General features: G+C 36.9%; 1 protein-coding gene across 7 annotated transcripts in view; it reads right to left on the minus strand.

The window, feature by feature from the left end:
* arap2 (ArfGAP with RhoGAP domain, ankyrin repeat and PH domain 2) overlaps nucleotides 1-27992 on the minus strand; it is a 215979-nt gene that overhangs the window by 119899 nt on the left and 68088 nt on the right. For all 7 annotated transcript variants that reach the window (XM_087262102.1, XM_087262107.1, XM_087262103.1 and 4 more), the window contains 2 exons: nucleotides 18537-18657; nucleotides 12198-12376 (listed from right to left, as the gene is read on the minus strand). In XM_087262102.1, the coding sequence (XP_087118228.1) occupies nucleotides 12198-12376; nucleotides 18537-18657 (300 nt within the window). The remainder of the gene's footprint in view (nucleotides 1-12197; nucleotides 12377-18536; nucleotides 18658-27992) is intronic.

The raw sequence follows: 27992 nt of genomic DNA on the forward strand, positions 1-27992 counted from the left end.
TGTTGAAAACTTTTTATATAAAACATGTTTTAATAAAAAAAAAAAAATTATCAAAAAAATAAATAAATTGTATTTGATAAATAAATTGTGTATTTGTTTATTTAATAGATAACAAAAATAAACATGCTGTGCTGAGTAGAATAAAAAAACATTTAGCCAAGTACCGAGATAATATACTATTTAAAGTAAACTGAATTTAAATGAATTGTGTGAAATTTACCTTTGTAAACATGCGTTACAACTAATCCTCTGCCTGTTACAGCTTGCCACATAAGAGGGGAAAATAGAAAATTATTACTCCTGGCACTTTTGGCAATACTGCACTGAAACCTTAGGTCCGGCGGTCAAACTTTCAGTGCTCATTTATAGGAGAAGCTTGTGTGCTATTGTTAAACAAATATGGTTTGTCTAACCCTATTACTCTGTTCATTATTTGGCCAAAACCAAAAATGTTACTTTGTACTCTTTTTCTCTCTTCTAGATGCACAAAATCTCTTACATACACCGCTTTTAAAATGACAAAATGAAAGAGTGAGGGCTGTGCTGTAAGGTATATATATGACATGGAAGAAAGGTTTGTTGAATAAATGTAAAATATAAAATAAACCCTTTTCATGTTAAAAAACTGCTAATTTTCACTTCTGACAGTCCAAACGCTGAAGAGCAAATCCATCGATATAGAGCTTCACAAGTTCCAACCAAGCAAGCCAGTGGTAACAGTGGCAGTGAACAAAACTTCACCAATTGACCAAAGAGAAGGGAAAAACCTCGAGAGAACCATTTCAACTCTGGCCAAACTTCCTGTGCAAACATGTTGCACAGGAACAACCAAAAGTGTTACTTTGTACTCTCCCTTTTTTACTATCTCCTAGATACACATAATCTCTTACATACACCACTTTTAAAATGACAAAATGTAAGAGTGAGGGCTGTGCTGTAAGGTATATATGAACTGGAAGAAAGGTTTGTTAAGTATTGCAACATAACAGCATTCTGTGAGTGTAGGGAGTATACTAACATTGTAAGCTAACACACCACTTATTTTGTTTTCATTCACTATGCAGTGTTGGAACTTTTATATCGTAAAGTATCTTTAAAGGTAAGTAGCAGTATCATTGTGCTTTTAATTTGAAGTAACATTATTGTTTGTTTTACATTAGTGCAGGGCTGCTTTGTTTACAGATGTTTCTGTAAAACTGCTTCTGCAGTTCCAGAAGCGCCTCTTGCTGCCACAGAATAAGAATACTCATCTACTGTTTTTGGTCAGAAAATATACAAATATTTAAGTGTCTATTTATCATATGTAATGTGTGTGATGTCTTGATGACAGAACGTGCATCATAGACATAATGCGATGATTGAGGAAGTAGTCTGAAATAATTAGTACCCACATCAAGAGTTTATCTAGAGAAAAATGGCATAATCTCAGAGATTGACTGTCATAACAGACTATGTAGTCTGAACAGGGCTTAACTTGTCACACATGTAAAATCTGACTTCTGCTGCAGTGACTGTGCTTTTCCTACTGGATGGTACAGAGCAGATGTTATTTATTTATTTATTTTTATAAAAAAGCAAAATGTAGGTGAGGATGGTGTCAAAGTTAGATCACGGTCTGTGTAATCTGTCAAAATGATGGACAGCCTTCACATTTTTCTTTCACTGCTAAAAAAGGAAGTCGTTGACAGAAAATATTTAGTTAAAGGTGCAGTAGGTGATTGTCTTTAGAAACATGTTTTGTTGCACTGGTTGCAAGTCACTTCACAGTCCTATAGTATTGATTAAAGCAAATTATCTAAATGTGTTAATATGTAATTTAATATTCTGGGTAAGGCATAAGACTAAAAATTGTTCATCCAATTAAATATTACCGAGCCGACAATTCCCATAATTCTGATAAGTAGCCCAAACTGTCTGTCAACAAATCTAGATTTTAACATTTGAAGTAAGGATGACACGATGGCTGAAGTTTTTCTTAATACTTGAAAGATATTGAAAAATGTGTGCTTCTGTTGACATTTATGCCTAATCTCCAAAGTAAGTTGTGCTTGAAAGTGTGCCTCGTTTTTTTTTTTTTTTTTTTTTTTTTTGGAAAGAGATTGAAACGACTGTTAAAACAATTGGTTAAATGAATGCATTTATATTATTAGTTTGGACATCAAGCGGCTGATGACTGGCACTACATGCTTTATTGTGCTTGGAAATTACATACCACCTACACTATATCTTATTTAAAAAATCTATCCATTGTGTATGGTATTAGAACAACTTGCAAACACTACAACTGCATTTGTTTATAATTGTGCTCTCCAAGTGCAGCGCTGGACTAGCAGATTTCACTTGTGTCTGTAATCACATAATTTACAGTATAAGCAATGTGACTTCTTTAGCAAAAAAATAAATAAATAAAATAAAAATAGCTTTGTTAACAAAGAGCCTGAAGAATAATGAGTGGTTCACACAGGCAGCATTTGTTCTGATCTTTGTGTGTGTGTGTGTGTGTGTGTGTGTGTGTGTGTGTGTGTGTGTGTGTGTGTGTGTGTGTGTGTGTGTGTGTGTGTGTGTGTGTGTGTGTGTGTGTGTGTGTGTGTGTGTGTGATTATTAGACACCTGCATGGGAAAGGGTCATCAGTTTGGGGTCATTATTTGGTCAGTACAGAGTCTTGCTATTTGAGGTTTTGCTTCTCATCATCTCTCCTCCACAAGTGCTGAAATTGTAGTACAGCATGGCAAGTTGAAAATAGTTAAATTTTGAGAAAGTTATTTGAAGCCTTTTAATTTAGATTAAAAGGTAACGATAACGAAATTTTAATTTAGATTATGAACATTATATTATACAATTGTATTTTTGTATTTTACTTGAAAATAGACAACAAAAGCTTCTCAATTCTAAAGAGATAACATTTTTCAGTGTCAGTGTTAAAAATCTAAAGTTATTGTGTTTTATATTTTTCAAATGTTGAATAACAGCATATATGTCCAGTTAGTGTGGAATAACAGTGTAAACTATCTACATATACATATATTTAGATAATTTACTTTAATCATTACTATTGGAATCAAGCTTATTATAGTTAATGAAAATGAACAAAAAAAAAAAAAATTCTAAATAATTTGTGTTAACTGAAATAAAAATAAAAATGATTTTTTTTTAACTAAAACAAACTCAAACTGTGTTCTGTACATACAAAACTAACTGAAACTTACTAAAATTTTAGCAAAAACTTTTAAAAGTAAATCTTTTTCTTCGCACTGCAGGTGTTTGAACCATACAGCACCTCAGAGTCTGTATTCCTACTGCCATTGGCCAAATTAAGCTGTTTCTCTCCTCCAGTCATCCTCAATGTTGCTCCCACGACAAAAACAACAAGTCGACATGACAGCAGCAGGGTGTTACATACGACCCAAGCAGACGCTTAGAACTATTAATTTAACACATGTGTGCCCAAAAAATGGATTTTATTTCCGTATTAGTGATTGTGATCGTGAACAAATCCTCCTTTTTAACCAGATCTTTTAAGTTAACTGTTTGAACTAGTTCACCAAATTGAGCTGAATCATTTGTAATGATTCACGTCTCCAGTAAGCACTCTTATCCACAAACAACTTACTTTTTAGCATGCCTGAAATAAACCAATATATATGGAGTTATTAAGTTATTAGAACAGTACACTGTAAAAAGTGCTACACTCACAATGTAGGTTTTACATACTTTAAATAATTGCAATCTAGTTTATTTTATTTGTTTTACTATTTTCGACAAATAGTGAAAGTAGTTTTAAAACACTTAGTAGACATAACTAACGTTACAGAACTTATTAACAAGGTCTCTGGTGGGTGGTCTGGGTGTGGGTGCAGTTTGCTAGCGCTAACTTAGCTAGCTCACCTAAGTTATTAGCAGCACATTAATTTAACAAATTAAATGCATTTAATCAAATGCAGAAATGTATGGGACAGTTAGTTGTGTGTAACGTGGAGTAAGAGAAAGTAAGGTTTGTGTTTTAAAGATTTTGTCCATGAGTTTTTTTTTTTTTTTTAATTCTGCATAGTGAATAAATTTGCAGATTTCTAATTTATTTTACCTTGCATTACATTTACTACTGACATTGACAGAACCATTTATATTGTATGCACCTCATCCTAAACTGCATTGTCTTGGTCTTTAGATACCAAAGTGAGTTTGTTACCTGTGGGTTTTCAAACTTCACATCCAGCTCAATTCACATATACAGCTATAATTTGCAGTTAAGTAAAACATGGGTAAACAATTGCAAACAATAGTGGGCTCCATAGAATTACATTTGATATCTGAAGATTTTTTTATGTGTGCGATGAACACACAGTAAAAAAAATATCCTAATGCAGTTTCTTATTATCTGTCAGTCTTTCACTAAAGCTAACTGATAGCACCAATTCCCTGATCTGTCATTTGCCAGTCACATTAAATTAGAAATTTAAATAAAAAAAAAATTGATCATTAAAAACACCTGGAATAAAGTGAGCACACAATAACCTATATAACCTTTTTTATAAATACAGGAATTTAACTAAGGTACATTCTAACTGATAATGATGTAGCATTCTCACTGCACCTTTGTAACTTCACTTGTAGTTTATCTAAGATATTCATCATTTTGCTATTTAGTATTAAGCTATTTATTATTGGTTAGTATCCACTACCTGAACTCCTGTTTCTTTTTTGTCTCTACTAATAGAGTTGTGAGGAATCAGGGGTGCATGTGGCTGCCCACGGGAAAATAATAAATAAAAATTGCCATCAGCCCAACACAGTTTGGATTATCACAGGTCTGTCATAGGTTTACTAAACCTGTCAAATGCATGTGGCCTGTTTGAACTTACCGATGCCCTCGACTTCAAGTAACCATCAAAAATGTATATATTTGAGATATATCAGAGAATCTTTGTGGGACTGGACACTATGCATCCTTAATCTTTATCAAAGTATGCAAATCTCCTCACTGAGGTGTCTTGGAGGATTTCTCAAAAGGATTATTAATGTTTATTTGGAGCTTGTCTCATCCCTAAAGTTCCTGGGGACCCACATCTCAAAGGACCTTTCTGGACCACCAACACCTCCATCCTGGTCGAGAAGACTCACCAGCACCTATTCTTCTTAAGGCAACTTAAGAAGAACCAGCTTTCATCAGCTGTCTTGGTGAACTTCTATCGCTGCACAATAGAAAGCATCCTGACCTACTGCGTCACGGTCTGGTATGGAAGCTGCTCTGTTGCTGAGCAAAAGACACAGCAGCGGGTGGTGAAAACTGCCCAACGCATGACAGGAACCACTCTGCCAGCCATTGAGGACATCCAGAGAAACCACTGTCAGCGCCGAGCACGCAGTATTCTGAAGGACAACTTTCAACACTCACAGACTGTTTTCACTCCTACTGGCAGGCGCTTCAGGCTCCCCCGGACAAAAACCAGCAGACTGAGGAACAGCTTTTTCACCGGAGCTGTCTGCCTCTTGAACTCTGCCCCTCGCTGACTCTTTTGCCTACAAATCTAATCTGATCTAATTTATGTATTGTGTACGTGCAGCCACATTAATGGCCTGCTGTGTAGTCACTATTAAAAGGGACACTGATTGACATTGAATAAATGTTATGGTCTGTAATCCATCTTCGCTTTTTTTATTATTATTATTGACAGGAAATGATGTTTATCTGTTTTTACTTAATCACTGTATATTGTGCTTAGAAAATAGAAATGAAGATTTATTTTCTGAGGTTAAAGCCAGAAGTCAGTTGAATTCAGTTTAAATGACATATGCATAGTTAATTTAATTTAATAAGTAACTTAACTTTAACAAAAAAAAAAAAAAAAAAGTGTCCTTAACTACTATGTACTCACATCAAAAAATAAATACAATGTACTTACTGTGTTTATAATGTATTTGAGAACACTTGTGGTGCATTTGAGTTAGGATAGAGGTTGGGTTATCGACAGGTTTGGTGGCATGGGTAGGTTTAAGGGTGGGTTAAGGTGTAAGGGATGGTCAACAGTGTATTTACAAATGTAATTACAAAAGTTAATTACAGCTGTAATTACATACATGCATTTTAATCAAGCATAAGTACACAGTAAATACATGTATTCACACAATAAGTACATTGTAACAAACTATTAACTCCTGTGTAAGTACATATTAGTTAAGGCCACTTAATATAAAGTGGGACCAAAAAAGTTTATCTTTACATGAGTAATTTTAGAAATAAGGGCTGTCAAAATTAGTTCGTTAACGCATGTGATTAATTTGAAATATTTATCGCGTAAAAAAAATAATGCAAATAACGCAGTTGCAGTTTTATTTATTTCCTGTTGTGGCCGATGAGTTTTCAGGGCCGGCGCGTCCATGGAGGCGACCTAGGTGGCTGCATTGGGCAACAGAATAGCGAGCAAACCCCCCCGGTCCTCACATTCATCCGTTACACCCACCCCCTCCCTCACGGTCCTCGGCCTTCCATATAAATAAAATAGCATGATTGCCATTTGCCTAGACCGCCAGTTGAGCTTGCTCTGGCCCTGCGTGTGTTAAACGTGCAAAGAAATATGTCGTGTCCTCCAGAGATTCAAGCAATTTCGGGTGTTGTACTTTTAATATTTAGACTTTAACTGCAGTTCAGCAGTTCACTCTCATTCAGCATATTTTCATTCAGGATATTTTAATGGAGTTTGATACCGCATGGCGAACGGAAAGAAAAAACTCCGCATTTCAGGACTCGTGTGGTCATTTAAGATAATGAAAAAAATAAAAATAAAAATAAAAAAATAAAATATAATCGCTGTTTACATGGTCGACTCTTGATCAGTATTATCTTAATCATCAAAGCTGAGTATTGGTGTCTATGTGAATGAAAGTGCAAGATGAATTCACAAGCTGTCAAAAACATTTCTCTGCCCTTAAGCTGCGTCCCTCAAATGTTTCATTAAGTTTGACGTGTTTCCCCCCGTTTGTAAAGCGTCTGTTTCACGTTCCTCTGTTAGAATCCTTGCTTGTTTAATACAGCCACACTTTAGAAAGCTTAGTTTAAGCAAATTTGATGAACGAGATCATGTTGATGAATCTAAAGGGATCCCTCTCGCTCACCGGCACTGTGTGTGTGTGTGCGTGCATACGTACACGTGTTTGTAGTCCACTTAGAATCCAACATGGAAAGCATTTTTGCTTGTTATTGGCATGGATTGTATTGAAATTTAAATGGCACTTACATGACTGTGTTTTTACTTCAGTAATAAATATGGCATGTTGTGATTAATTACGTTTCATGATTAATCATGATTAATTACAAAAAAGAGAGATTAATCACATATTTATTTTTATCATTTGACAGCCCTATTAGCAATATTAGTTGTCTCAACTTAATTTTGTTGCTTTTGTTTTAAACCATGTTTCAGTGTTTAAAATACTCAAAAAAGGCTGGAAGTTGACTCAACCTAAAACGTCAGATGCAGCCACTTGCCTCACTTTTTATAAGTTAGATAGGTAACAGAGATCAGATTTGAGAAGCAGTGAACTTATAATACTGGGCATGCGTGATTCAGTGAACCGAACGAACAGTACATGACAGTGACTGAAAACTTGGACAACTGCAGTGAGGGTAAATCGAGGGCTTAAATGAGAGGATCTGGCGAACCATAAGTTTATTACATAATAGAAAGTCGTAATGGAATTTAAATAAGTGAATCATGATTCAGTTGGTTTGCAAAACGTAACTGTAAGAAACTTTTCAGATCATGGTGATGTTTTAACTGACTGAAATTATGATTGCTGACTACATACTTTTGATATGTCGAGCCCAAACTTTTGAAGATCTGGTTCACAATAAAAATCTGAACTTCCCATCACTACTATGTATCTAACCTGAGAAGCAGCACAGATATTTAACTTAAGGCTGCTATCTTGTGGGCTGCTATATGTGTTAGAGGAAGAGTAGATGGTAGTGGTAGATGGTAGTGTTCTATTATCAAAAACAAAATGTAGCCTATCTTTGGTTGATTTTTTATTATAATATTTAATACAATATTTATTCTGATGATTTTTTTTTTCTTACACCTAACAAATATCTGTATTTACACAAAAACAACAAACACAAAACTAAAATGAACACTGAAATTAATAAAACCTAAACTAAAACCAAGCAATTTTAAAATATAGAAACTAAAAAAAACTAGTAAATCTGCCTCTAAAACTAATTAAAAGTAGCTGAATTTGAAAACAAAAAGTTAAAACAAAATTAAAACTAAATCTAAGGAAATATATATTATAACCTTGATTGGAAAGTGAAGAAACTTTCAATCAGCACAACAAAAAATGTCAATCACCTACTGCACCTTTAAATGTAGTGAACCTGCATTCACCCACATCTCGCCCTTCATTCCCGCTAAATGTAAAAATAAAAATTAAAAATTAAAAAAAATAAAAACTTTTTATTTTTAAACTGTTTACCAACCGATCCAATGAGAGCTCAGACCTCTTAAAGTTCAAATCCTACAATCGCCTCTGACATCTTCTAATTGTCCTTTTTCGACTTTGAACCATAGCCAGCGGAGACCTGTGAAGTGACGTTCCAGTACCCATATGTTTGCTCTTTTTGGTGTTCGTTGTTTTGGAGCAAACCGTTTAAGTAAGGAAATCAAAAATCAATGTAGCACTAAACTGTAGCAGTGCCAGGTGATGTGGGCTTCCCTGTTAGGTTGACTTTCATTACCTTTGGGAAAAATCATGGCCTGACCTCAAAGGAGAGAAGGGCAGCATACTTCATCCTTTCCAAGATGGGAGGAGGGGGGGGAAACCAGCGTCCTGGGCAGCTCGTTCATCTTGTTAAATTAAATACTCCACTTCACTGAACATGAACCAAACTACCCACCACCGCAACTTCCTCTCTCACTTTTCCTCCATCTTGATGTACCTTTGTGTTTTCTTCATCCCTCAACAGCCATTGCTGTCTTCACCATCCTCTGTTATCCCTTCATTTTTTTGTCAGACTGCCCAGTTTCTCCTCCATTCCTCCTTTACTTCTTTCCTCCAATGCCCTCCTTTCCTTTCCACTCCCTCCCGTTTCTCTCGCCACTTGTCGGAGTGATTGCCACAGAGAGATTTAATGCAAAAACAATACAATCAATTTCCATTTTCACTGCTCTCTTTCTCTTTCTCCCTCCCCGCATGCTAAATCGGCTGACAAAAAACAATTTCCTTGCAGAATGAAGACAAAGATGTTTGCTCGTGCTAATAAGGAAAATAATGAAAGACAAACAGAGATGATAAAGTGTGTGTGAGTGTGTGTGGCGCCTATTCACATGAAATAACATTCTCAGCTTAATCTCATTTAAAACTGAGACCAATTGGGTATAGATCGCATACATATGCATGTGAGGTGTCATGGTTTGTGTGGATTGTAACAACTACACTCTCAGCATATGGGCTCATTCACATACACTTTTAAATGCGTGAAAGCTTCAGTTTTTTTTACTGGCATGAGGAAAAAAAGTGCCTAACTATACTCAAACAAACCAGAAGAAATAAGAAACAGTGCAATATAGCAATCATTTACAAAGAGAAATAGGCAGACAGACAAGATGGACAGATTATGTTCTTGAAGGGATTTTAAAAAGTTATAATCTCACTTAAAAATATGAATAGTGCTTTGCTTTTTTACCGTTTTGATCTTGAAATATGTTAAACAAATTCTATATCTAGATAAGACATAAATAAACCACCGTTTTATACAGTATCTTCAATCTCACTCTCTCTCTTTTTTATGGCAATTTAAAGGTGAGAAACAATACCTCAAATTTAGCTCAATTTATTGAGCTTGGAAGAAGTAAATTCCAAACTGAAAATATATTAAATATAAATTAAACAGTTTTGACAAATTTCATTGTGCACATTGACAGTAGAAAAATACAGATCATCCAACCAACAGACAGAAACATGATGATGCATATTATGCAACAAACCGATTGACAGACAGACAGACAGACAGACAGACAGACAGACAGACAGACAGACAGACAGACAGACAGATAGGCAGAACATCTGACTAAAATAGACAGGGAGAGAGACAGACAGGCAGACAGACAGATGGACTATCCAACAAACAGAGAAACATACCATACTACCAAAAGACAGATGTCCATTAGACTCAGACCATCTTATAGAAAGACCATCCAACAGAGACAGAACAACCAACACACAAACAAAGAAAGACAAACCATCCAACAGACAGACAGACAATTCAACAGACACAGACAGACAGACAGACCATCCAACAGACAAAGAGACAGACAGAACATCCAACACAGAGACAGAGAGAAAAACTATTCAATAGACAGACGATCCATCCAACTAACAGACAGACCATCAGACAGACAGACCATCCAACAAACAGACAGACCATCAGAAAAGCAGAAAATCCAACTGACATACAGACAGACAGACGGACAGACAGACGGACGGACAGACAGACAGACGGACAGACAGACAGACAATCCAAAAGACACACAGATAACACAACAAACAGACAGACCATCCAACAAACAGACGAACCATCAGAAAAACAGAAAATCCAACCAACAGACAGACAGACAATGCAACAAACACAAAGACCATCCAACAAACAGACAGACCATCAGAAAAACAGAAAATCCAACTGACAGACAGATCATCCAAAATATAGACAGCCAGACAGACAGACAGACAGACAATCCAACAGACAGACAGACCATCTAACAAAAAAACAGACAGTCGGATCATCCAAAAGAAAAACAGACCATGAGAAAGACAGATCATCCAACAAACAGACAGACCATCCAACAAATAGACAGAACTTTGAAAAAAAAATAGACCATCCAACAGACAGACGGACGGACGGACGGACGGACGGACGGACGGACGGACGGACGGACGGACGGACGGACGGACGGACGGACGGACGGACGGACGGACGGACAGACAGATATAGATAGATAGATAGATAGATAGATAGATAGATAGATAGATAGATAGATAGATAGATAGATAGATAGATAGATAGATAGATAGATAGATAGATAGATAGATAGATAGATAGATAGATAGATAGATAGATAGATAGATAGATCAGACAATCAGAATGACAGACCATCCAACAAACAAACAGACAGACAATCCAACAGACAAACAGATCATCAGAAAGACAGACCATCCAACAGACAGACAATTTAACAGACAGACACTATCCAACAAACAGACAGACAGACAATTTAACAGACAGATAGACAGACAGACAATAAAAAAGATAGACATACCATCAGACAGACAGACTATCCAACAAACAAACAGACAGACAATCCAACAGACAAACAGATCATCAGAAAGACAGACCATCCAACAGACAGACAATTTAACAGACAGACACTATCCAACAGACAGACAGACAGACAGACAGACAGACAATTTAACAGACAGATAGACAGACAGACAATAAAAAAGATAGACATACCATCAGACAGACAGACCATAAAACAAACCGGCAGACAGACCATTCAAAAGACAGATAGACCATCCAACAAACAAACAGACCATCAGACAGAGAGACAGACAGTCAAACAAACTAACAGACAGAGGAACATACCATCCAACAAACAGACAGACCATCAAAAAAAACAGAAAATCCAAGCGACAGACAGACCCTCCAAAAGACAGACAGACAGAGAGACAGACCATCCAACAAAAAGACAGACAAACAGATCATCAAAAAGACAGACAGAGCATCATAAAGTAAGACCATCCAACAAACAGACAGACAGACAACCCAACAGACAGACAGACCAGCCAACAAACAATCAGATTATCTGACAGACAGACCATCCAACACACAGGGTGACAGACAGACAGACCATCCATAAAACAGGTTGAAAGACAGACAGACAGACCATCCAACAGACAGAGAAACAGACAGACCATCCAATACACAGACAGAAAGATAAATAGACCATCAAACAGACAAGCCATCTGACCAAAAGACAGGCATCTAACAGACAGACAGACAGATACTGTATTAAGCAACCCTCAGGTTGGGAGACCATGCACAATGTTTTGAATCTTTAGCATTCATTTTAAATTCACGCAGGCGAGCAACAGTATGAATCCAAATCAACACAATAGCCCAAAAAGTACAGCTATACAGATCTACCTGGTCTGTTTTACACAGTCTGAAGCAGGTTCCCATGAGGCTCAGGTACACTCTTCCTTTGAGGCCGCGCAGCTCCACGTAGCCACTCTTGTTTGTGTTATTTTTGCGAGGCTGATGGGAAACGGAGGACTGAGAGCTCACTGCAGCCTGGAGAACCTCAAGCCAATCCTGACGATCTCCTTAGAGGAAAGGCAGAAGATAGAGGAAGGTAAGAAGCTGAAGAAGTGTGCAGGCCTGTATTCTGTTTGATGTATGTTAGCGAACACGCAGGTATGAGAGCGTGTGTGAGGAGAGACGCTGTGCCATGGGAATAAAAGGGAAGGAAGAAGTGTATAATATTATTGTTTTACTTTATAAACTTTCAAATCTGCAAACAATGCAGGTATGCAAAAGCCCCAGTGTCCCATTGCATTGTGTCTGCGCCTGTGTTTGTGCGTGTGAGATGGGGGAAGGAAGCCGGAGAGGGTTCTCTTGTGCTGTGTTTAAATAGGGCTACAGGGGTTTGCACACCTTCATTGCAAGCACACACACATACAAGCCAAAAAACATTAACAGCTGGATAGTCTTATCCTCTGCAGATCTACAGCACCTGCCGCATCCACTGAGAGAGAGGGAGAGAGAGTGAGAGGAAGAGAGAGAGAGTGAGAGGAAGAGAGAGAGAGAGAGAGAGAGAGAGAGAGAGAGAGAGAGAAAGAGAGAGAGAGACTCATTTCATTAAAGGTGAGCATACAGTGCCTTTTGGACAAGACTCAAATTGTGCTTGTAGTCAGCAAAAGTTTTCATATGCAATGTAAGTCTTGGTGCATCAGATATATTACCACATTTTACTTCATATGCAAGTAAAGATCTATTTTATGTCTAAAGCCCAAAGAATATTTTGGGTTTTTTTGGTTATGCTTCTTTTAATAAAAAATAAATATCCATATATATATGCATATATATATATATATATATATATATATATATATATATATATATATATATATATATATATATATATATATATATATATATATTTATTTATTTATTTATATATATATATTTATTTATTTATTTATATATATATATATTATATAATATAATATATATATATATATATATATTAGGTATCCACAATATATCGGCGCCCATATTGTTATCGGCTGATAAATGCTATTTTTAAGATTATTGTTATCGAGCCGATGTCATAATTATGCTGATATATTTAAGCCGATAAATAACGTATTTGTACAGACCTGCCTGCCGCGCACGCCTGGACGGAACATGTTCAGTTTTGCCCGATGCACTATAATAGATCTCTCCTCACACTGTTTATTCCTTCAAAGTTTGTCCTTTCTTCACGTGGCATTGCTGTGCGTTAATAACCCAGTAAGTAACCACGTTCTTTATCATTGTAGATATGCTTGATTGAGTGTCATTGTGTATTTTGTTTTAAATCACCTCAGGAAAAATATTACATGTGTATACCTTTCCTGCTCTGTCTCTATGTTGTGTTAGAGATATCAGGGGAGATTCACTTATTACTCCAGGGCCAAATAATATTAGTTTTCGTTGCAGCAGGTGACTGAAAGAGGACACATGTAACTTGGTCCAAAATATTTATTACTTTCTGTGTGGTACAGCAAATAAGTCACCAAAGAGGGAACATCACAGAAAATGGTCTCATTGCGGAAAAAAAAAAAAAAAAAAACGCTCCTCTTTTCTCTCTCCCTATATACATACATACATACATACATACATACATACATACATACATACATACATAAATATGTATGTATGTATGTATGTATGTCCCTTTTCTTATCTGCCGTGTTCCTCTAAAGCTCAAAAAGAGAAGACTGAGCCGAACGGCTATCTATACGGTTAAAATGAAGGTGTCACCCAGCGATCCTCACACCAGATTTGCTGTAGCCAGGGGTCATAAACTCACACAGAAAGTAACCTAGACCCCTTTTAGGAATCAGTACGAAAATTTACCTTTAGACTATACGTTACACTTCTTTTAAAAAATGAGAACTAAACAAAAGTACAGTAGTTTTCCACACTTGTTAACTTTGCCACCCTCAGCTATCACTGAAAGTGGCCATGCCTTTACCACCCACTCAGACAGTTCTAAACTGCTCTTTGTGGTTATCTGCAAACACCTAAACCTTGGCTGTAAAATACACCCTTCCTCTTTCTCAGTGAAAACATTGCTATTTACAAAATATAACAGACTCTTTCTCTCTGTGAAAGCAGATCTGAAGAGCTAAAAAAGCCCTTAGAAAGTATACACACTCAGCAATGTTCATTCACTCACTCATCAAAATTTTCCCTAGTGTGTTCGATCTTGAACGCTAATTCTCATTCTTATCTTCTTTTTTCTTGTCCCATGACCACCAGCTCTTTCATTTACTCACTCATTCTTCCTCTCCTCCCCTTATGTGTTTATCTTAAGATTGATGACTCTTTCAGTCTGCTATAAAGCTGTTTAAAGATTCATGAGCAGTTCAGGCCAGTGCCCTCTCTCTCTTCTTGAAATTCTTCTGATGGCGGAAAGTACAGTTAAATGCATGCCTAAACTGACTTCCCTCAGAGTAATTCATTGCCAGGGGTCAAGCGCTGATGAGAAAGAAGGAACTGGAGAGGCCATTATTTGCTGATATTCTGGGAGACTGTGGCACACAGCAGTGATATTAGCCTCAGATTTACAACAGTAATTGCAGTGGGAAAAGCATAGGCCATGTCAATAACATGATAATTGATTGGTTTACAGGTTCACCATTCCTTTTACAGGAAGGTGTTTGAAAAAGCCTAATAATCATACCAATCTTAATGACCTTGAGAAATGCCGCATGCCGCATGTATCATGTATGGCCATACACCCAAAGCGCTTCACAATCATGAGAGAGGGGTCTCCCCACTCCACCACCAGTGTGAAGCCTCCACTTAGATGATGCGACAGCAGCCATAGTACAACAGCGCCAGTGCAATTACCAGTGCGGGGGGAAGGGGTGGGAGGGAGTGGAGAGACACTGATACAGTTAATTCAGTGGATGGGGATAATTGGGAGGCCATAATGGGTAAGGGAATGGAGGGATTTTTTGGACAGGACACCGGGGTAACACCCCTACTCTTTACCATGGGGTTCTTAATGTCACCAAAGAGTCAGGGCCTTGGTTTAACATCTCATCCGAAAGACGTTATTCACTAGTTTTCACTAGTAGTGTCCCCTTCACTATACTGAGGCATTAGGACTCACACAGACCACAGGTTGAGCACCCCCTGCTGGACTCTCTAACACCACTTCCAACAGCAACCTAGTTTTCCTATGTGGTCTCCCATCCAGGTACTGACCAGGCTCAGCCCTGCTAAGATTCAGTGGCTGTGGCAGACAGGGAATGTGCCTGGACATTCATGACATACTTAAATTTTGACTTTTGACTTAGATTTTCAATTACAAAATTCTAAGAGGGACCAAAAGTGATATGCAATGGCTTTTCTACATTTTAAATGTTTTAGAGTCCAAATGTGCTTCAAGGCTATTACATGAAAAAAATCCTGGCACCTAGTAGTAATTTCCGTAATTATCTGACAAATACTATTTAACTGGCAGTATAAAGCCTCATTCACAGTGCCATCGCTGTTTTCTTACCACACTCTCAAAATTAATTTCTGTGTTTGTGTGTGTAACGGCTATTTTAACAGCTTGTTTATTTTTTTTATTACTTGTGTGTAAAAAGAAAGAGGAAGGAAGCGAAAAAACAACACAGTCTGTCCAACACAATGTGTGTTAATTATCATCCAATCAGACTGCTGCCTACTACACTCTGAAATGTTTAGCGAGTTAACACAATAATATCTCAGAGAGTTGGCTGTTTCTTCAGTAATGGGAAGGAACAGTGGTGATCAAAGACCAGTGCTCATGTATTTTCCATATAGATGTGAATACACATACACACTATGAATAACACAGGTTGAGTTGTTGGTAACACGTCTGTTTTAAGAGTGCATTGGCTGATGGTTTGGTCACTAATTGGCATTACTGATTATCTAGTTATGTTTGTGAATGCTGTTGACTCCTTTGTTAACAAACATTTTAGAGGAATTGGTACATAAAATGTTTAAAGTCAACATTAAATGAAGAACCAAGGCAACTACAAAATGTATCTACAGTATTGACGCATGCGCAAGGAATAAGGTCAATATATGAAGTGCAAATGTTTGTCTGTCTGGGTTCATGAAATAATTCAGGCTGAAGTCAACACAGCGAGAATTAGTGACTGATACGGGACCAGTGAGGCCAGTAAGTTGAATGAATGTTATGCAATAATAGTATTTAGACTTCATTCTAATTATTAACAACTTATGAAAGTCACTTGTTATTAGCATATAGTAGAGCATTTATGAATGTTTGTTGTGTATCTACCATTGCTTGTCATGCCTACACCCTGTCTCATACCGGTCCATGGATCAATTTGTACCGGCTGTGCAAGAAATCCGTAATTATTTTAGTTTTATTTACAACCAGAGTCAGAGCAGGGCCGGAGTGTGACTCCTTTTCAGCCCTGGAGTTTCAAGCCTCAGACCGACCTACCTCAGTTCACGACTGACTATATTTAAATAAGGTCATTGCCAAATCAGTTTCTAAAGGCACTTTTACATTTTTTTTAAGAAAACAGCTGCTTTAGAACTTCAAATGTTCAACAACCCTAACAGTATTATGTCTTAACTATCAAAATAAAAAAATAATAATAAATTACTCAGATGAGGTTCGAACCCGAATCGACGGCGTTGTAACGCAACATGCTGACCACAACCGCTTTTCTCAGTGTAGTGACTCATCTGAGTTATATCATCATTAACCGGCATCAGGCTGCATCTTGTTCATGAGGCTGCGAGAAAATAGATAAAAACAACAGAGCTTTGGCAAAATAATGAATAAAAAGAGTGAAGCTGTGGTTAAATAAATAAATAAATGGAAAAAAAAAAGAGTCTTGATCTAGAGGCACAGGCCCTCGTGGCCAAAAAACGGACTGGCCCACCAGGAATTATCCTGGTCCTCCCAATTAGCCAATCTGGGCCTGGTCTGAAGGATCTTGTATTTTAAAATAATCTTTTATTTTGAAAAATGATCGTATTCTCTTGGTTACTTCTTGGTCACACAAGTGTCAAAATTTAACCAACAAGCTAGGAAAATGAGTTAGAAACAGATGTCTTTGGAATGATTATTTGCAAAGGGGAAAAAGGCTAGGGAAGTACCCAAAAATTCTAAAACACTGCATCATTACAATGCTACTATTACTAACCAAAGTCCCATGAAAAGGCTGGTCATTCAAAACAAATGCAGAAGATGACTGGACAATGCTAAGAATTTTCATGGATAATCAGTTCAACACTGCAGCTTAAATTGTTAAGGATTTTTGTTGAAATGTCTTAGATCAGGGGTCACCAAACTTATTCCAGGAGGACTGATTTTAGCTCCAACCCTAATCAAATACACCTGAACAAGCTAATCTAGGCCTTACTAGATATACTTTAAACACCCAGGCAAGTTGGAGCTAAAACCCAGGACAGAAATTGGTGACCCCTGTCTCAGATATTTTGCAACACTAATCTAATAGAAGTATATTCTCACAACTAAAACACATACAAATATTGAATGATACAGTAAAGAAAGTACTTCAAAATCTACCTATAGAAGAACCATAACATTGTATAATGCTTTGTTTTCACAAATTAAACTAAACAAAGCAAAATGCTAAGATGCTCCTTACTAATCCAGCTTTTTTATATTAAACAATATCTTCCAATAAATCATGACTTAAACTAACCTTCAGAGACACCAAATACTTGCACATTTTTAAATTGATCCTAAATTATAACTAAAGCACCAGATCACTCTATAAACACTACGAGCCTCTTCATTAAAACCATAATTGGGCCTTTTCACAGTCTTTAAATCGACCTTCATTGCAGCCTACTAATGAATATTAAGAAAAAATATCTTGCAAAGTGCACATGCAATGGTGTGGCAACAATATGAACCATCAGGGTGTTTCCTGTATGTATTAAATATGAAACTAATATCACATTATCAGTTGTTTCAGCTTTGTAGCAATTTTTTGTGATCTCTCTGAGACGGGCTGGCTTTTCTCTCTCTTTTACTCTTTCTTTCTCTCTTCTGTGGAAGATCTACTCAAAGCATCTTATCTTATACAGTAGCAGTGATGGTAAGGCGATAAAAATATGAGTGGAAAAAAAAGATAAAAGATCAAGAGTGAGAGTGGGAGTGAATTGGTTTAAAAGAGATTAGTGGAGAGGAGAATGGAAACGTGTAAGAAAAGTAAAGAAACTTACCTTCTTTCTCTGCCCGAAACACAAAGGTTCTTAAAGTAGTGACCACCTCAAACTTATTCTCACCCAAAGCACGGATTTGTTTAACTGCTGAAAGGGGTATCAGGCCCTTTGAGTACATCTCCTGCAAAAGGAGACAGAAGAGTTATTGCAAATCCAAATGCATATCAAAACAGTATAAAAAGTAGTATGACAAATTTGATGCGCCATATTATTATTAAATAACTGCAACAAAACTTTTTGACTGGCAGTGTACAAACATACTGCAACCTCTCATACATCATTTTGAACAGAAACCTTGGCCTGATACCTAATACCAGTCCCCAGCTAACAGGCTCAGCACTCCAGTATTTATAGTCTGATGTTTTGTGGGGAAAGATGAGGGAAACAGAGCTAGTTGTTTAGAGAAAGGAGTGTTTGGTCTCTCTGTGTGCTTCAAACCAACATAAGCCTCCAAAGCAGCAGTAGAGCTCTGTGAGACCTCCTTTAGTCTACAGAACTCATACACAGCACTCCAGCCGCTCTGAAACAGCAGACTGTGATGGATAGAAAAGGGCAAACACTGTGGAGAACTGAAAATGGAGAGACGAGGAGAGGGAGACGGGAGCTCTGTTCCAAAAACCCAGCCAGCCACCTACGCTGGTAACATTTTAGGCAACACGGGTGACAAGACTGTTCTTAAAGCCAGACATCTTCATTAAAAAAAGAAATAAACCTTGGTTCAGCCAAATACTAGGGTAGAATTGCATGCTTTTTGTGAAGAAGGCAAGAGTGTACTCATTAAAAAAATACAAATTATAATTTACAATAAGGTTGAGCCAGTTAAAAGTTGGTTAGTTTTTAGTTCTCAGCCAGATTTACTGAATCAAAACAACACACACATACACACACACACACACACACACACACACACACACACACACACACACACACACACACACACACACACACACACACACACACACACACACACACACACACACACACACACACACACACACACACACACACACACACACACACACACACACACACACACACACACAGGGCTTGACATTAACTTTTTTGACCACCAGCCACTGTGGCTAGATTTCCAACATTAATAGCCACTCGCCATTTTCACTAGCCACACTTTTCTTGTTGGGAAAATATATTTTGTTCATGTCCACATGCCTTATCATTCATTTAAGCTCTTGTGTGTATTACCTTGCTCAGTGTGCATGAGCAAATGGGTTGTGTCAAAATACAATAAGTTTTTATTTCATGACTTTTCAGGGCTCAAAATTAAGGATTTAACAAATTTATCTCTGACAACACCAAATAAGTATTTCTTAGCCACAATTTTTAATGTGTAAAACAAGGAAAATATAGCTTTATAGGTGCACTTTTTAATTCAACAAAACTTTTTTTTCTTTTTTTTTTTTTTTAAGAAAACATTACGTCGGTGCCGATAGCTTAGTAGTTATTGCGTCGACATATAGCACTTTGGTGCTTGTGGCAACCCGAGTTCGATTCCCGGCTTGAGGTCCTTTGCCGATACTTCCCCTACCCCTGCACCCCACACTTTCCTCTCTGTACATCTCTACTGTCCTATCAAAAAAGGTGAAAACCCTTTAAAAAAAAAAAACACATTACATTCAAAAAATAGTTATTGTCATGTCTCTAAAATATGCACAGTAATCTGTACTGGCTAAAAGTCCCAGATCACCAGTTAACTACTCATAAACGGGAAGTAATCTCCCATTAAAGCATTGTTATTGTAAAAAATTGATAAACAAACCATATTAACAAAAATAACTGTAAGCAAAAGAAAGCAGGCAAACATACCGTGCACAAGGTTAATGTTAGCCCTATTAATAATCTATTCTACTGTATAATAATGATTTAAATGAAAGCAGTGACCGCTGCTGCTTACAAAAGAATAAGCATTTTTTTTTGGGGGGGGGTTTATCTTGAGTTCTTGAAAGCAGCAGGACTGTGTGTGCTCGATCATCGCTCTTTGTCCAGTATATTTCAAAGGGAACCAATCACACCCGTTGCACATCCTAGGCACGGTTGCTTTGCGCAACTAAACGGGAGCTGCCATCACATCAGCTGTTAGTGCGAGTGATCATGCTCTCATTCCGTATTCACCATTATTTTGCTTGCGTGAATACAGTTATTTTTGTCAGTTGTGCTTCTTCTCGATTCTAATATCACATTTGCATGAATATTGGGCCATGCTTATTGTCGAACCCGGCTTTTAAGAAAACTACAATATAAAAATGATTTCCAACCAGCCAAAGTGTCTAGTGGAAGTGTCTGTCTAACCTGCAAGAGCTAAAATCTACCCGCATTTGGAGGGTTGGAGGGTGTTAATGTAAAGCCCTGTATAAATATTGAATTAGTTTTTTTTCACAATATGTCTGATAACATTTTTTTTTCTTTTGGAGAAATTCTTATTTATTTTATTTTGGCTAGAATAAAAGCAGTTTTCATTTTTTAAAGCATTTTAGGAACATAATTACAAGCCCTTTTTAGGCTTTTTTTTTTTTTTTTGATAGTCTACAGAACATACCATCATTATACAATAACTTACCTAATTACCCTAACCTGCCTAGTTAACCTAATTAACCAAATCAAGCCTTTAAATGTCACTTTAAGCTGTATAGAAGTGTCTTAAAAAAGCTTTAGTAAAATATTATTTACTTTCATCATGGCAAAGATAAAATAAATCATTTTTTAGAAATGAGTTAATAAAACTATTATGTTTAGAAATGTGTTGAAGAAATCTGCTCTCTGTTAAACAGAAATTGGGGGGGAAATTAAAAAGGGGAGAGGGGGGATGGGGGGCTAATAATTCTGACTTTAACTGTATATATACATATATATACATAGTTGAAGTCAGAATTATTAGCCCCAACAACCCCCCACCCCCTTTGTTTAATTTTTCCCCCAATTTCTGTTTAACGGAGAGCAGACATCTCTGGTTTATTCCAAACTTCATTTAAGCAGGCCAGGGTAACCTCACTGCTACAGAAACCCAACCTGGATCAAACGCTACTTGAAAACTACAGACCGGTATCCCTGCCTCCATTCATGGCTAAGATTCTAGAGAAAGTCGTGTTCAATCAAGTCCTGGACTTTCTTATTCAAAACAACCTCATGGACAACAAGCAATCTGGCTTTAAGAAAGGCCACTCAACTGAAACTGCCCTGCTCTCGGTCGTGGAGGATCTCAGACTAAAGGCTAAAGCAGACTCTAAATCATCAGTCCTCATCTTGCTGGATTTATTAGCTGCTTTTGACACTGTAAACCACCAGATCCTGCTATATACGCTTGAGTCACTGGGCGTTGCAGGCGCTGTTATTCAATGGTTCAGATCTTACCTCTCTGAAAGGTCATTCAGGGTCTTGGAGGGGAGAGGTGTCCAACCTACAGCATCTAAACACTAGGGTACCTCAGGGCTCTGTTCTTGGGCCACTTCTCTTCTCCATCTACATTACATCTCTAGGACCAGTCATCCAGAAACATGGATTTTCCTACCACTGCTATGCTGATGATACCCAGCTATACGTCTCCCTTCACCCTGATGATCCCTCAGTTCCAGCTCGCATTTCAGCCTGCCTGTCAGACATTTCACACTGGACGAAAGATCATCATCTTCAGCCTAACCTCGCGAAAAAGAAAATGCTTGAAGCTTCTGCCAACCCGACTGTACTCGGGCTTCCAGCTAACTCTATCAAACCTCTTCAGCTGCTTCAGAACGCAGTGGCACGAGTGGTCTTTAATGAACCTAAAAGAGCACATGTCACTCCGCTACTAACCCGTTTGCACTGGCTGCCAGTTGCTGCTCACATCAAATTCAAAGCTCTGATGTTTGCTTCCAAAGCGACCTCTGGCTTTGCTCTTGCTTATCTGCTCTCGCTTCTGCAGATGTATGTGCCCTCCAGAAACTTGCGTTCATCCCTAAGAGTGAAGAAATCACTTTCCCGAACTCTCGCATTCAATCTGCTTAGTTGGTGGAATGAACTCCCTAGCTGCATCAGAACGGCAGAGTCACTTGCTGTCTTCAAGAAACGACTAAAAACTCAACCATTTATTCTCCACTTTGCTTCCTAATCTGCAATTGCCTCTCTGGCTATACCACTAACTGTACTCAAAATAAAAAATAAATAAATAAAAAACTTGCATTACTGATGCTTTGCTTCTTAGACTTTACACCTAAAACTTGCCTACAGCACTTATTCATTGGTGCTCTTTGAGTTGTGTAAATTGCTTTCCTTGTCCTCATTTGTATTTCGCTTTGGATAAAAGTGTTTGCTAAATGACTAAATGTAATGTAAATGTAAATTTATTTACAATACAGTTTGTAAAGTAACATTTTCTGTCTTGTAGTGGATATATTATATGAGAGACTAGCTTTAATTACCAAATAAGTGGATCTAATTGATCGAAAACAAAAATTAATATATATATATATATATATATATATATATATATATATATATATATATATATATATATATATATATATATATATATATATTTTTTTTTTTTTTTTTTTTTTTTTTTTTTTTTTTTAATTTAATATATATTAAGTTTTGAGTTATGATACTCCCAAAAACCATTTCACATAAATCCACAGATTTTTTACAAAATTCTGCACAGAAATAGCAAATGTTTTGTTTGGCCCTACCTATCATCCTGAGCGTGCATATAGTTTCATGGCAGAAATTTCACAACTTAAAAAAAGTTGTGCTTAAAAACAAAACTAATTAGTTCTTTTTTTTAAAAAAAAAGAAAAACAAAAAGACATAAAAAATTAATAGATTAAAAAAAATTTTTTTACACAGTTTTAATTTCCACTATGCACATTTAGGTCACAATATATAAAGTTTCTTTAGTGATAGTGAATGTTACAGACATGAGTTAATAATGAGCAATACTTTTATGGAATTTATTATTCATCATTCAACATCAATGCACTATGCACTTTATTACCATGAACTAACATAAACAAAGATGTTTAAATGCTGCTATAGTTCATTGTTCATGTTATTAAACTATGAACTTATACAAATAGTGTAAAGTGTTACTCATATTTATTATTAAGTATGTCATTATATCTTAGAGTCAAACTACCGTAGAGTACATATGTGGGTCATTTCAAAACACTCAATTATGAGGTTTCATTTCAGTCATGAAGCCTTAAGTTCAGGAGCAGAATGAGCTATAAAGAAAAGAGGGTGAGACAGAGGAAGAAAAAAAGAAATGGAAAGCTTCATTTGTCCATTTCAGTTGGCTGTTAATTATTATGATGACCTTGCACTATTTCTAGAACTCGTCCATCCAGAAATAGCCAAGAAGATTTAGTGAGGGACCCCCTCCTCAGCTGGTGCAAATGGAGGAGGTGATGCCAAAGATAGACAACAAGAGAGCAGATGATGGAGAGAAAGCAGAGAGAATAAGAAAAGAGAAGGATATGAGAGCTTGGGGACCACTTGATAAAAGGAGGAAGAGAGAGGGAGAGAGAGAGAGAGAGAGAGAGAGAGAGAGAGAGAAAGAGAGAGAGAGAAATAGAGAGAGAGAGAGAGAGAGAGAGAGAGAGAGAGAACCAAGGGATCACAGAAGAGAGGCTCACAAAAGCGGAGATTGCGAGTGAGAAAGTGGGGTCAGAGAAAGCACCATCTTCTCAAATTAAGGCAGCATGTTAACAATGATGGCCGCCGCTAACCCTAATTATTGTAGGGGGCAGCCATCTCATCTCTCCGGGATTTCACTCCTCTTTTTTAGCATTCTTCCTGCCGCAGTCACGTTTCAGCAGCGAAAAAAAGCTCACCAGCATCTTAATGAGACTTTCTCTGTCTAAAATGTGTACAGCGAGGAAGAGAGGAAAAGGGGATGAAAGTAAAGAGGTGTGCATGTTTATAGGAAGCTAAGTGGCAATAATGAGGCGCTCTCTAAGCTGGCGTTAATTATTCATTATAATTACAATTTTCAGGGCCGGAGTGATGAAGGGGGCTTAAAGAGTACATGCGCAAATGCAAGCGCATCCATTAAGAGTTTGGAAAACTGTTTAAGTACTTTGGTGTGTGCTTATACACAGACGCTGAAACTGTCTGACAAAAACGGACGCTGCACGGAAAGTTTCTTGCAGGAGGTAGCTGGCGACGCGACGGCATGTGATGCCTACAGAAGGCTGTTCTATATATGCACTTTGATGTTCACAAACGCACATAGGAATGTGCAGTAGAGTTGAAGGGACTGACTGATGAAGTCTGTATTGGTTCAGAGAGAGCCAGAGAGTGCTGTAATGCCATTAGCTCTTGTTTTTTTTTTTTTTTTTTTTTTTTTTTTGCCAGAGCTGGGCCAGTTCTGTAATAGAGCCATGGGGACACCAGCTGGAAAAACAGGGCTATTGCAGAGGAAGTGTCTAACTGAATGTACTGAAGAATAAAACAAAATACATTTGTAATGGTTCAATAGAAATACAGCATTAACACAAATACTATAAACCTTTTTTTAATTAATATATTTTCAGCAGCCATTACTTTAGTTTGTAGTGTCACGTTCAAAATCATGACAAAACGGTTGGCAAAAAAGGAGTGCACAGTTATTAAAAACAGTTCTTATCATCAACATTTATTTAATTTATTTTATTGCTTGTTTGTTTGTTTGCTGCATTATATTTTCTTGGAAAGTACAATACATTGGAAGAATCCTTGGCATTCTGAAAGTTCAAAAGTTATAACTAAAACTAAGTTATGGTGTTTGAAATTTGCTGTATTATTATAAATGTTATATTTGATCATGTCTACTAAAATGTAACACTTTTTTGTTTTCTAATCTTACTTCAAACTTTGGAAAAATAGTGAACCACAATTTAAACATAAAATCATGGTTTTATATACATATATCTTTTTTTTTTGTTTTAAAGGATAATTTTACAAATACTAAAAAAAAAATCATTCATTAATTTTTCTTCGGGTTGGTCACTTATTTATCAGGGGTTGCCACAGTGGAATGAACCACAAACTTTTCCAGCATATGTTTTACACAGCGAATGCCCTTACAGCCACAACCCATTACTAGGAAACACCTTTACACTCTCATATTCACTCACACACACTCACACACACTCACACACACACACAACAGTAAATTTAGTTCAACACACTGTGGGGGAAACCAGAGCAACCAGAGGAAACCAACACCAACAAACGAAGAATATGCACACAGACACGCCAACTGGCCCAGCCGGTACTTGAACCGGCAACCTTCTTGCTGTGAGGCGATAGTGCTAACCCAGAGTCACCATGCCACCCAAAATATTATTTATTATTTATATAAATAGATGTGTAGGTGTATAAACTAGGGATGCTTCAATCAGGATTTTTGACGCCGATACAGAGTACTGATTCCTCATCATGGTGATTGGCCGATATCAAGTACTGATTCTGATGCTTTATAGAACTTCAACTTTGCATAGAGCACATTTTGCCTCCAAGTACAATACTTAAGTGGAGCTTTCTCCTTTCCCAAAAGAATAAATTTAGTGATGTTGCATATAATCCCTTAAACACTTCTCTCATAACCATTTGGTGTGGACACATCATGGTCAGAAGCAGCTTCACAGAAAATAATAGATAAACTAGAAAAAAAATTTGGTAAACAAAATTACTTGCAATGCAATTTGGAAACATTGCAAATGATGGAAGAATAATTCAACATGCCTGAAAGAGGAGAAAGGTTGGAGTGCATTTTTGATGTTTAAGAAGTTCAAATGATCTTCCTCTGCTTGTAAACCCATAAAACTAACACGTACAATCGTTTCATGTGATCGGCCAGATAAGGGAGTATTGATCGAGTCATAAAATGTGACTATAGATCCATACCGATCTCCAGCTGATCAACCGAAGTATCCCTAGTTTACACATTTACATAAATACAATTATACAAAACAATGAATTAATCATTAAAAAGCAGCACCAAATGAGCTTATTAGAAAATTAACTGAAGGATCCTGTAACACTGAAAGTTCAGCTTTAAAATTGGATGAATAACATTCATTTATTCATTTTCTTTTTGGCTTAGTCCCTTTATTATCAGGGGTCACCACAGAGCCACAGAGGAATAACCGACCACCTTATCCAGCATTTGTTTCACGCAGCGGATGACCATCCAGCCACAAGCCAACACTGGGAAACACCCACAACAACATAACCAAACTGGTATGTGTATGTATATATATATATATATATATATATATATATATATATATATATATATATATATATATATATATATATATATATATATTATATATATATTTATTTATTTATTTATTTATTTATTACTGATCATACAAATACAGCCTTCAGTGAAATTATTGTAAACTTTCTAAAAGTAGTGCAGGTCATGGGAAGCTCACGTTCGCCCCAAGCTAAATGACTACAACTATCAATACCAGAGGGTGGGCTGTGAGAAAGCTTTGCACTGGTGCTCCCAGAAGACTCTTCAGCTTTTCTAGATTTTCTACAAAGTTGTACTTCACATACGAGGCAAGTGATCCCAACCCAAACATCTCCACACTGTCTGCTTACCGACAGGTGACACTCTAAACCTCTTCCTCGCTCGCACGCACACACGCACACACGCACACACACACACACACTATGTGAAAGTGTAACCTGGATCCCCTGACTTCGCAGACCTGTTTGCAAGGTTGATGAAACCTCAGGTAAGTTTGCAGGACTCCATGCTGCTCCATCCCCAAGGGCTCTACAGAGAACCAGTGGGAGTGTGGTGCTCGCCGCTCTCCCACACTGAAGGAGGTCTCTGATTGATGACATCATTATGTCATGTCAAGAAGTGATTAGGACTAACCATTTCAATCAGAGGAAGGAGTCAGAAAAGAAAAGGCATCTGCTGAGGACAATCAGCTGGATACTTTCTTTAAAATCTAACTTTTAATAATGTTATGTAATAATGTATAATAATGTATAAAATTGTATTTGTAACATGGGGGGAAAAAACTCAGCAACTATTATGACAAGATCTCATGACATGTAATATACACTACCTGACAAAAGTCAAAGTTTTAGGAACAGCAAATAAAAACTTGACTTCTAGTTGATCATTATCAGTATCAGAAATGGCTTATATGAAAAGCAAAGGCCTCTAAATTACGCTTATTTTACTAAAATAAAATATAATTATGCCATGATTTTTAATCCCCTGACACAAGTCTTGTCACCTGACAAAAATAATGTACAGTATAGAATATAAAGTTATGGTGCAGTGGAAAAATAATTAATATTGTGTATGACTCCCATGATCTTAAAGGACTGCATCCATACATCTCTGACTCAAATAGCTTATTAATAAAGTAATCTGGAATGGAAAAGACAGTTCATCAGGAGTCTTTGGATTCAACTTCAATGCCTCCTCCATCTTACCTCAGACATGCTCAATAA

The sequence above is a fragment of the Danio rerio genome, chromosome 7 (genome assembly GCF_052040795.2).
Source record: "Danio rerio strain M-AB ecotype USA chromosome 7, GRCz13ab, whole genome shotgun sequence".
Classification (NCBI taxonomy): Eukaryota; Metazoa; Chordata; class Actinopteri; order Cypriniformes; family Danionidae; genus Danio; species Danio rerio.